This window comes from Anoplophora glabripennis, unplaced genomic scaffold (assembly GCF_000390285.2).
Source record: "Anoplophora glabripennis isolate ALB-LARVAE unplaced genomic scaffold, Agla_2.0 scaffold229, whole genome shotgun sequence".
NCBI lineage: Eukaryota > Metazoa > Arthropoda > Insecta > Coleoptera > Cerambycidae > Anoplophora > Anoplophora glabripennis.
Genome location: NW_019417127.1, coordinates 691,429 through 703,368, shown reverse-complemented (window position 1 = coordinate 703,368; position 11,940 = coordinate 691,429). Strand labels below are relative to the sequence as shown.

The 11,940-nt window shown below is 29.9% G+C and overlaps 1 protein-coding gene across 1 annotated transcript in view; it reads left to right on the top strand.

Moving 5' to 3' along the window:
• Positions 1–233: 233 nt before the first annotated feature.
• The window catches only part of LOC108908086 (cerebellar degeneration-related protein 2-like), a 352,146-nt gene continuing 340,439 nt past the window's right edge, over positions 234–11,940 (top strand). The window contains exon 1 of the mRNA XM_018712003.1: positions 234–503. Coding sequence (XP_018567519.1) covers positions 434–503 — 70 coding nt within the window. The 5' untranslated portion in view covers positions 234–433. The remainder of the gene's footprint in view (positions 504–11,940) is intronic.

Below are 11,940 nucleotides of genomic sequence, written 5' to 3'. Positions count from 1 at the left end.
TAAAATTGATTCTCTAGTATAAATAAATCGGCAGTAAAAAATATTAAAACGCCGACTGGAATCGCGCACTGCCGCGAGAAGCTACCTGTCTTTTTTTCGCGTCAGGTGCGCGTATGCGTGCGAGAGAGATTGTAAAAACAGGTATCTGTTGAATGACCACCGGTGGAATTCTTATAGAGACTGCGCCGTTTTGAATCGAGAATTGTACGTAGCCAACCTCTCTTCCTAACATGTGCTTCGCGAATACCCTCTCGCCCGTCAAATTTGAATTCATCTTCTCTTAAATGATCCGATTTCGACTATCAGTGGTTTTGGGAAATTGATCATCGGCACACGTCGTGTTATGACCGGGCAGGTATAACTCGGTCTCGGTTTTTGTACACGGTTTTTTCGGAACCACAACGAAATTTAGTTTTAGTGAAAAAGTGTCAAAATGGCAAGTTTTAAAGATTTGCAGCTTGACTGGTCGATGTTATGCACTGATGAAGACTGGACAGGCGCAGGTAAACTGAAAAACTTATTTAATTTTCATTCATATTAGCATTTCAATCAACATTGTTTTTTGTACGAGTTCTTGCTGTACCTACAAATGGAATGCGGTTTTTATCTGATAATTTAGTATCATAACATGACTATTTTAGAAACACTTTAACTCACCAATGTCTTAGATATATATCTCACTGATTTTATGTAACGAATAGATGCTGTTATTTTATAATGTGCTTGAACAAAATGCTCTGTCACACTTTTACCTTCCGAAGTAATGTCAAGTTCATCTTGTAGTACTACTTTTACTTTCGCAATTTTGTTAGGAATAGATAATTTTGTCGCAATCAAAACTAGGCAGTCTACCTTTTATAAATCAAAAAAATGAAAGTTGTCCCGTGCTTATGTCAACGCCTTATTTAGAATTATAATTCAGTTATTTCAGCTTAGGTATATTTTGCTGTGATGAGACTGAAGAAACAATCAAAATTTTTTATGTACTGCAAAATATAATTCTAAAAGAAACTAGAAGTAATATTTTGAAAATATCAAATGTCAAAATGAAATTTTTAAAAGCAACGTATTTCTTTTAATTCTTTTTAAATGTTTTTTCAGTTTTTAAGTACTGACCTATATCTTCTAACGCATTTGTGGTACTTTACTAAAAAGTATTTTTTTGCGTTAGAAAATGAATAATAATAATAATAGATTATGTTGGCCAAGCCGCAATCAAAACTAGGCAGTCTACCTTTAATAAATCAAAAAATGAAAGTTGTCTGTTGCTTATATCAACTCCTTATTTAAAATTATTCAGTTATTTCAGCTTAGGTATTGCTTACTGTGATGAGACTGAAGATATAATCAATTTTTTTTTGTATTGCAAAATAGGATATCAATTAACTAAAATATAATTCTAAAAAATTCTGGAAGAAGTAACATATCAAAAATATGAAATGTCAAAATGAAACTTATAAAAAGCAACGTCTTTTGACTTTTTTTAATGTTTTTTTTTTCAAGTTTGAAGTACTCTACTATATTTCCTAAAATATTTGTGATGCCTTACTCAAAAGTATTTTTTTTTAAAATGAATAATAAAAAAAATGTTTTTTAAAAACAAATTCCCTACTTTTTATTGATTTATATACGTGTACACAGTATGTAGACGATGTACCTACTAAAATTTTAACGGCATATTTTACACCGCAAATTAATAAAAGAAATTCATAAAAACATGTATGTGGAAACAGTTTAAACATAACATAATCTTAGGAATTTATGATCTACATATTTCAAATTGCAAAAAATAGTTGAACATAATTACAGTATTTATAACATTTTTAGGGTATTTAGTGTTTTATCATGATCAAGTTTCAAATATCCTGAAAAAAAAGTATTAAAATTTTAAATCCACATCTAGAACTACGTCCCTGTATGCATAAAATCTATGGATTACAAACACTATAATGGAAAACCGCTTCAACCTTTAATAAAATAATATTTTTTACTTTAACTGAATTTGTTTAATTAATTTCTTGGAACTTTCTATTAAAATTTGATCAAGCATTTTAGCTGTCCCTTGCAGATATTTAAGCAGACTCAATCAAAGCTAATATTCTCTTTACTAAAGTTTGATTCATCAAATAATTTTTAGTACTTAAACACTGAAATTAATTGTTGACCATTCCCCAGATCACTGCTATAGAAGAAAATATCTTCAGCTGCTTTTGTCTTTCGATCATTTATACACTCTGTTTCAATTCCATGGAACCACCCTTATATCTCGGTTATTTGAAATTAAATCCCTTTTACAATTTACTACTACCTGCAAAACGATTATTCTGTCATAGGCCGGTTCTAAAATTAAAAAAGGGATAGACTTTAAAAAATATATATTAGCGATTATTTTATCTAAAAATTAATATATTCCTCTCCCTAGAAACCCTAAATTTCAATAAAATATTTTTAAAAATGCTCAAGGTGTGGCTACATTTAACATTAATTGTTTTTCTTAGTTTAGAATGTTGTTCATTTAAAAGCTAGAAAATAAAGCTAGGCAGATAAGTAGCGATATTACTAGACAAGAAATAAGAAAGAAGAAAAATAAAAAAAGAGGAAAAGAAACAGGAAAGAGTAAGTAAAAGGGTTGAAAATGCATAGAAAAACGAAGTTGATTAATTGAAATGGAGATAATTATTTTGTTATTTAATATTATTATATTATTTTCTTAGTTCTTTTGCTTTGTATTTTTTAGTTGTGAATATTTTCAAGAAATGTGAAGTGCCAGATAAATTCCTACACTAAATGTTTGTTACCAAATAGACAAAATCTTAGGAACTAGATTCCTTTATAAAAAAACGAAAAGGAAAAGTTTCAAAAATTATTTTATTCAAATTTGTTAGGTAGAGGTTTCTGGGGATGCTAAATTTGAATAAATTTATCAAATTTTTGAATAAAAATTCATATATTTTTCTAAAAAATCTATATTTATATCAGAATAATCGTTTTGCATGCAATCATTTCGTGCTAAAATGTGAAAACAAACAAAAGAGAAATAAGGCTCCATGAAAAGTGAAACACAGTGTAGTTACCACTGCCTATTTTTTTATAAACTCGTACTTCATTAGAAACAAATACAATGATTATATTTAACTGTTAAGTTAGGTGCAATTTAAGTACCTAAAAATATTTCATTACGGGACAAAAGTTCGAATGGTTTTTCTCTGTCCAAAGCGGTTTAGCTTTCTAGATGTAGGGCGCTGAATTTTTAAGGGATGTAAAGTAAACATAAATATTTGTAGAAATATTTTTGACGTAGACTGATGAAAATAGTAACTTAAGTGAAAGTAAAAATTCAATGAATTTGTGTATAACTGTCAACCTGTGGTGGAGATAATGAGGGACACTATCACTAAGTTTCGAGGCCTCTAGGTATTTTGGAAATTTAGTACATTTGATTCTAAATTGTATTACAAAGAAAACAGTTCCCTTTAACTTTTCCGGAAAACAAAAGAATTTCTAGTTAATACTGTCAAGAATTAAGAGTATTACCTTAGCGAGATAGGAAATTAGCATTTGACCTCTACAAAATTCCGACAAACGTTCTTTGAGGTGTCCCAAACCTAAATCCGCAAAAATCACAACATCGCTACCCAAGATATTGAAGGTCACAGTTTTTTTGCAAATATCTCGCGTTCTGTGCATCGGACATCCATAATTTCTGAAAGTTGTAGATAATCTAATTATCTACAAGATTAGTCTCTTGCATTTTTTCCAAGAGACCTCGCCTTTTTCGAGATATTCAAGGCCAAAGTTTCAAAACCAACGTTATTCGCGAATATCTAGCGCCTAATGCATTGGACAGTGTAATAGTTTTCAAAATCCTAAGAGTAATAGGTACACAAAACATGCAGTTTCCTTTACTTGTCAAGTCTCTAGTTTCGGGAATCGTTAATGAATTTACTAATACCCCTCATATTCTCATAATTATGCCGTAAGCAAATCTAAAACACGAAATTTGAATAATTCTCTGTCTTGAGTCGCTTTTAGTAAGAGCAGGAACATAGATACTATCTCGATATGAAATTCTAGAAATAATAAGAAATATGAGAAAAAAGTACTGATATAAGTAATTTACACGTTACATGTACCATTTTCGAGAAAAATGAAATTGTATTTTTTTGCTCACATAAAGGGGCACAAGTACATTAACAAAGATTAAGTTGAAAGAGGACCTTACCAAAATGGTAAATGCTACCGAATTTCGACAAGTATACCTTTTTGTTGCAGTATACTTTAGCGTTTACAGAACTGTTTAGAAATCTAATAAATTTTGATTTTTAACATATTTTTTCTTCGATTGTATCCCTTCAATTACCTATATCGGCGACACTGCTTTTCAGAAAGAAACCATTTGCACATAACGCACAGTTGATATTTACTCGTGTACAAATTTTGACATTTTTATATTTAGCCCGATTTAAAGATATAAGGAAAACCATTTGGAAAGTAACAACTTCAACACACTGTATCTCGAAAACAGGGTGTCTAAGAAAAAAACTTTACATGAACTACCCCTATTATTTTTCCATGAGGAACTTGCACATAAGTTTTGAAACATGAACGGGACACCCTGTATATAGAAAATAAGGAGCTATGTATTGGGAGAGTGTTTAAGAATCAATAATCATTTATTGTGTCCGAGATAGTTTCGAATTCGAGATAAAGAGGCGGTATCACACACATCACATCACCAAGAAAAGATTCATAGCGTCAGAACTACACTATATAAATATTTATATAAAAAAATTAAAAAAATCTTATCTGATGAGATATATTTACTTTTAAGTTAACAAAAATTTGATCAATATCTAGTAGCTCTTTTAAATTTAGATGAGAGATTTATTTACTGTGTCTTATTTTGTTTAAAGTAAAATGATGTTGTATCTTCTTATTTATGTAATAAATTTTGTAGATATTGTGACATTCATAATTTAACTACTCGTATGTATAGAGAATAGAGACATCTATCTATGCACGCATAATGTAAAAGGAGTTTTTCTCATTATCGTCTGTAAAATATTCAATAACATAATTTCAGTTTATCTCGCATATTCATACATTTCGGAAATAAATAAAAAGCTGGATCCTTTCCAAACATCATAGTAACTGTATTGCTATGTATTACCTACTTTAGATTTATTCAAATCCTAAATCTGTTTGTTCCAATGTTTCGTACTCATATTGGTCTATTATTACTTTTCTTTTCGTCCTATTCTTGAAACTTATACGTTTTTCTTGAAATGAAATAAAGGCAATATTATTAATTTCAACTTATGTTTACATACGAGTATATACAGATATATGTATGTACCGCGTGCATTAATGTACGAGATATATTGCCTGAAGTTACTTATCTATTGCTTGTGGCACACTTTTAATTTTTTCTCCATTTATTTGGTTATTTTGCCACCTGCCAAAAATAATAAAAATTTCAAAATCCTTGCACCAAAAGAATCAGCAAAGGGTTATTTTTATGAAACTAATTTTGCCGAAACGAAAAATTTTACACTAAAAAACAAATAACAAATACACATTTTATCTCCTATTAGTTTAATAAATTGTTAACTTTCGAAAACAATCTCTTCTCATTCTCAGAATGGAGAATGACGTTTCGTTATTAACTTAACTTAATAGGAAATAAAGTTGCCAGGTTTCTTTAAACAAAATCGAAAACTGATAAAAATCCCAATACACCTTCTTATAAAATAAAAAAAAATGTCATTTTTGGATAGTTGCTACACTCATATTAAAGGGATATTATTAGTCTATACGGAGGAAATGTTTCTGTTCGACGAAATTAGTCTCTTTGAAAGTTATTTAGTATTAACGTATTGGATAAAAATATGTTTATTACATCTTTTACATTTTTGACACTCTTATCCGAGAAATCGAAAGTTCAGATGAAATCGAAGGGATTTTACACTTTTTTTTTTGTCCGTCGATTTAATTACATACTTTTATGTTTGCTACCTCTACATCTAGAGATGACGAGCTAAATGAAAAAGCATTCGTGAATGTGGATCGCGATACATTTTTTATGTAGTTCTATTAAATATTAATTAAGCGTCAAAAGTAGGTTAAGAATTTCAAGGAGACGTAAAATGGTATCATCTTGTAGAAAATAGTGTTTAATTTTTTCGGCAGCAGTTGGAATGTGCGTCAATACAACGAAATTATATTATAATCGATTTAATGGATAACTTAAGTTATTTGAACCAAGAAATTATAAAGTGAAAATATGTATAATGCGTGAGGTATTGCAGCTTTTACTGTACGTGGATTCTTAGCTTTCGTTGAAAACAAAAAAAATTGGCATAAATAGAATAAATTTAATTTTATCTGGTATATTTTTTAAAAATACATATTTAATACAATACAGTAGTAAATAAACTGTCATAAAACAAATTAATGCCTAAAGAAGCTACAAAATTTATGTGTGCTAAATTGGAAAGGCAATTCTTTTTTCCAACTTTACTTGTAAGTATATTTATGTTAGAGCTAGTGAAAACACTTAAAGTATTAGGATAATCTTGAATCCATTTTAAAACATAATAAATACAACTTAAAAAGTAACAATATACTGTGGGAAACATGTATACTTAACAGGGAATAGTATGTCTAAGCTTAATTTTACTTAAGCAAATGCTCAGTTGAAAATTTTTATTCTATGTTTATAGAAGTAAAAGATGTTAAGTCATTAAGGATTGCTAATATTAAAGTTGTCATACTCCAATTGCTGGATTAAAAAAACAATAAATGCGTTTCATATTAAACAGGGTGTCTTTAAATCCGTGTCATAACTTCAGGTGCGTGTTTCTTCGATATTTATAGGTTAAAAAGTATTATTCATATCATCGAGCTATTTTCAAAAAAATATGCTTTAAAACAAATTGTTACCGTGAGCATCAGAACCTACGTTTGTTAACTATTTATCTGCTTGTGTCCCTTAACTACAAATTACCGTAATAGAATACTTTCCAGAGCCACATAATCTATCTAATATAGTTGTACCAACATTAAAAAAATTACATATTCTATGTGTTTTCAACGTGAAACTATTGTGCGTTATTTATGTTTGTTTATTGCAAAGAACATTAGAATAATTAAATACATTTTATTAGAAAACTTCAGCGCATCTGTCACGACAGAATATTATTAATATTTTAATCTATTATAAGTATTAATTGCTTAATTAATTGTTCTATAAAAAATCATTAGTATGAAGTATATTAACTGTAAAGTATAAACCATTCTGCAAACAGTATACAGTATGTTGCAATATTCCATCGGCAAAATTGCACAGCTGATTTTCTGACCAAAAATAAGAAAACATTTATTTGAACATAGATTCGTAGACGTTTCGTTTTTGAGATACAATTTTACTATTGTTTTTATTTAACATCATTTGTTATATACTTTTTGTAGTAGATCGAAAACTATATTAAATTTTAAATAAAGCTTACATTTTACTAAATAACATCCAAATAAAAAATATTAGTTATATTTTACTAGAAAAGTTGAAGAACAAAACGAAGAAGTTGTTTCTTTTGAATAGACAAATCAGTTTCATCTCAACATTTTTTTTTTAATTTTGTTTAAAATTATAGAATTATGTCCATGGACTAAATACAACTCTCTGCATAACCAATATTGTTAAAAGTTTGTCAAAATTTTATAAAAAACAACATATCTGCATATTTTTTTTTAATATACCGTTCCAATTTTTTTATTTGTAATAAAAATATTTCAGTATACCTACTAAAGGAACTCTATGGTAACTTACCATCTAGAAATTGAAAATAAAATATACTAATTTTGTATCTAATAATGAAAAAGACATAGCTATCATATTGACTACGAAATGTTTCAAAAGATGACTTCAAATCTTGTTCCTATCTTTGATGGATCACTAGATACAATTGAAACAAAATTCATAACCAAAACATATTAGAGTGTAGCTGAAATATAGCATGCAAAGTATGTCATATTATAATTGTTACTGCTGCGCATTGTCTAATGTAGTCCGCAGAGTAGTTGTTTCCCACAATATAATTATATTTTAACGGCATATATTAATTAATATGTATTTTAGGTATAATAAGGATATTACTACGAAAGAAATGTGTGCAAAAAGTAGAAATATCAGCGATTTAAGGATACTTTTATCGTTTTCGCGATATTGTATGATTTCCGAATTTAATTTAAAATTCATTTTCTACCAAATGAAATAAAAGTGACTTTTATCGTTTTTGCCGTGTGGTCTTCAACTTATTATTATTTTTAAGTTAATTAGTTAATTTAGTTAATTTTCAAATTCTTGTTTTCTGTAATTATACTATTTTGTAGAAGGCTTCAATATTCCCTTTTTATTTAAATTTCTCTGTGATAGTTTCTGATAATTTCATGGTTTTAAGTTATGAAATCCGACAAGGCTAATGTAAAGATTTACCATCAATTATTAAAAATTTTACAACCTAGATTGTTTCACGTTCCTGTACAGGTAAAAATTATGAGCTTTTTTCCTGTAGATGAAAGCTTGTAATTGTCAATTTATTAAAATTGTTTTAACGGGAAAGCCTCTGAAACTAACTTATATCGCATGGTTAAAATACGTTTATCCTTGTACATAGATTTCACGAGCAGACTGTAATTGACATTGATGTAAACTAGTTAGTCCTTGCTTATAGTTTCAATACTACATACTATGAGAAACAACAAATAATGTAAAATTTTACATACATTTACCCATATTATATCCACAGAATAGGAAAAACTTTCTTATTTTTCATTTTATCGAAAAAAGTTATTCTTAATAAAAAATTTTGCTGGTTCTTAAAGTAAAGTTGGGATAAAATAATTTAACATTTCTTGTTCGGGGTATTCAAAAAATTTAAAAAACTTTAAATGGTACAAAAGTAAAATGCAGTTATTTGTGAAGATGTGAAAGGACTAGGAACAGTTCAAAAGCAAAAGGCAGTCTCTAATAACAATTTTCGAAAAAATCAGCCTACTTTTATTTATTTGTAATAATTAAATTTATTTTATACAAATTAAATTATTCCAAATTAACAGTTCTCAAATTTCAAAAGTTTATTTACTCAAACACACTGCCACCATATTGAACACGTGTTTTTAAACGGACAAAACTTTTTCTAATCTCATCTAAAGATACAGAAACAACGACATCTCTAATCGCATTCTTTAATTATTTGATAAATATTGAAATCTATTAGAGGTGTGCGATAAACAATTAGTTTCAGCCGACTCCATACGAAAAAATCCATTACTGTCAAATTTGGACTACTAGGAGGCCACTGAACTGGTTGTTGTCTCCCAATCCATTGGTCTAGAAATGTCTAACCATTGTCTTACACTTGCATTTGCACTTGCACTTACACTTTATATGAAATCCTCTTTCCATACTGTCAACCCACAAACAAAAATCCAATCCACGTTTTGCTTCATCACCGACTTCCAAAAAATGATTAAAATGAAGTTGTCACTATCAACGCCTACTAGAACAAAATTGAATTGTTAATTTGGAATAATTTAATTGAGTTCTGACAGCCCTAATGTTTACTATTTAGACATATCTTTAGTTTTTACTTTGGACATTTATTACTAGCTGTTCACTGACTACTGCAGATGTAATTCAATGCTAATATGTATGTAGTCCATAGAGTAGTTGTTGCTCGCAAAATCGGCAGTTAACAGTCTTTCTTGTCTATGGGGCTAGATATTTTTTGCATACCTACATTTCTAGTACGTTTTTTAAAAACGGGAAGCATTTACCTATTCAATGCTTGACACGATTTCTGTACAAAGAAAACATGTGCACGTAGTTTTTCAATTTATTTCAATTTTTTCAAACATATCACGAATGTTCAAATTATAATTGTAAGGTAAAAATTAAATTCAATAATTATATATGATAATTTTCATTGCGGGGGCGTACTCACTATCATAAACCTAGCCCGAGAACAACAAGGGCAGGTCAAAGATGCCTAGCTAAGGTTAAGGAAGTAATTCTATAACTGGCAGCAATCAGGTACTCAGGTCACGATATAACGACCCGAAAAGCCATCGAACTTAAATATTAGTATGGGCCATGAGAGCTTTAAAACCACAGTTATACTATTGTCAAAACACCTTGCCTTTTAGTAAAATAAATTTCAATGCAATACATTATGTTTTATGAAATACGAGGCCTGTTCAGAAAATAACAGACCTTTTTGAGGATTTTTGAAAATGTGCGATTTTCTGCAACAACGGTGCAGCGTAAAATGTTGTGTGAAACAAGAGAAAACTTTCACGGAAACGTTTCAATTACGGAGATTATGATCTGGGTCATACACAATGTTACGAATCGTTTCCATGATTTAAAAATGGTTGTCAATTGAAGATGATCCTCGACCAAGAAGGCTTTTGACTTCAATGGTGACTTCACCATTCAGAAAGTCAAAGATCAGGTGCGTGCAAATCGTCGATTGCCTGTCAGAGAAATTACAGAAGAGGTTAGCATCTCAATTGCGTCATGCCATAAAATTTTCTCTCATTGATGACCGAACAACAGAGAGAAAATCGTTTGGACGTTTGCCACCAACTCCTTGAACAATCCAATGACGAAGAAACATTCATTCGAAAGATCATAACGGGAGACGAAGGCTTTTACGGCTACGACATTGAGATTAGAGTTCAATTATCACAATGGATTGGCAGAGGATCTCCAAGCCCAAGAAATCACGTCAGTCTCGATCCAATGTCAACAACAGAGATGTGGATAGACAACTTATAGTTATTGCACCCGTACACTCAGTTTTGTCAAAAATCAGATTACTGTCCTCCTTCACCCTCCGTACTTGCCTCCTTGCGATTTTTTCTTATTTCCGAAATTAAAATCAGTGTTGAATAGACGCCGTTTTCAGACTATTGATGACATCAAAGCAAATTTGTCACAGACTTTAAAGGCCATATTAAAGCTATCCGGGACTACTTCGCGAAATGGAAACACCACTGGGAAAAGTGTGTGAATAGAGGAGGGGAGTACTTTGAAGGAAACAAGGGCCAATAATGAATAAAATAAATAATACATAATGTTTAAAAAAATTAAGTTCGGTTATTTCCTGAACAGACCTCGTATGATCCCAAAAAAAGTGTCTTACTTTAAGAATTTTGATGTGTACCAGGTTATGATGTGTTTGTTTGCACATTAATGAAAAAAAAAATCAAATTCCCATTATCTCTCTCAAATATAATAAACTAGGTTATTGATTATACAGGGTGATTCAGAACTTATCCAAAAAATTCTGGATGTACAGGGGACCCTTACAAATACAATTTTGTAAAGAAAAAATCAAAAAGGGCAGTTCGAAAATGATTTAAAAATACACTTCTGCACGGCACTGGAAACTGGTCCACTGTAAAACCTGACCTGGCACAATGCGACCGGCATGGCGGTTTGACAAAAACGGACAAAAACTTTCGCAAGTAAAGAAATATGTAAATAGAATTTTATCGCACCTATTTTATATCGGCAAATTTAACTGCTTTTGCCTTTATTAATTAATAAAATTAATTTGTGTTTTTAAATAATAAAATCATTTGACATACCCTATGTTACAACAATTGTTCAAAATTTTATCCACCAACGTGTAATCACATTTGGGTCCGTTGTACTCAGTTTCTACGAACTAACACAAATGTTGTCTTGTTTCACCATAACACAAATGCTTCACCATAAATTAAAACGATATCCATCAACTCCGAGTTGCTATACACGCAAACCATTTTTGACACTAACTACCCATTGTTGACACTAACTACTAAAAACCTATTGTAAACACCACAGATTACTACTATCGCAACGACGCCGACGATTGCAAAATCCGATTTCAG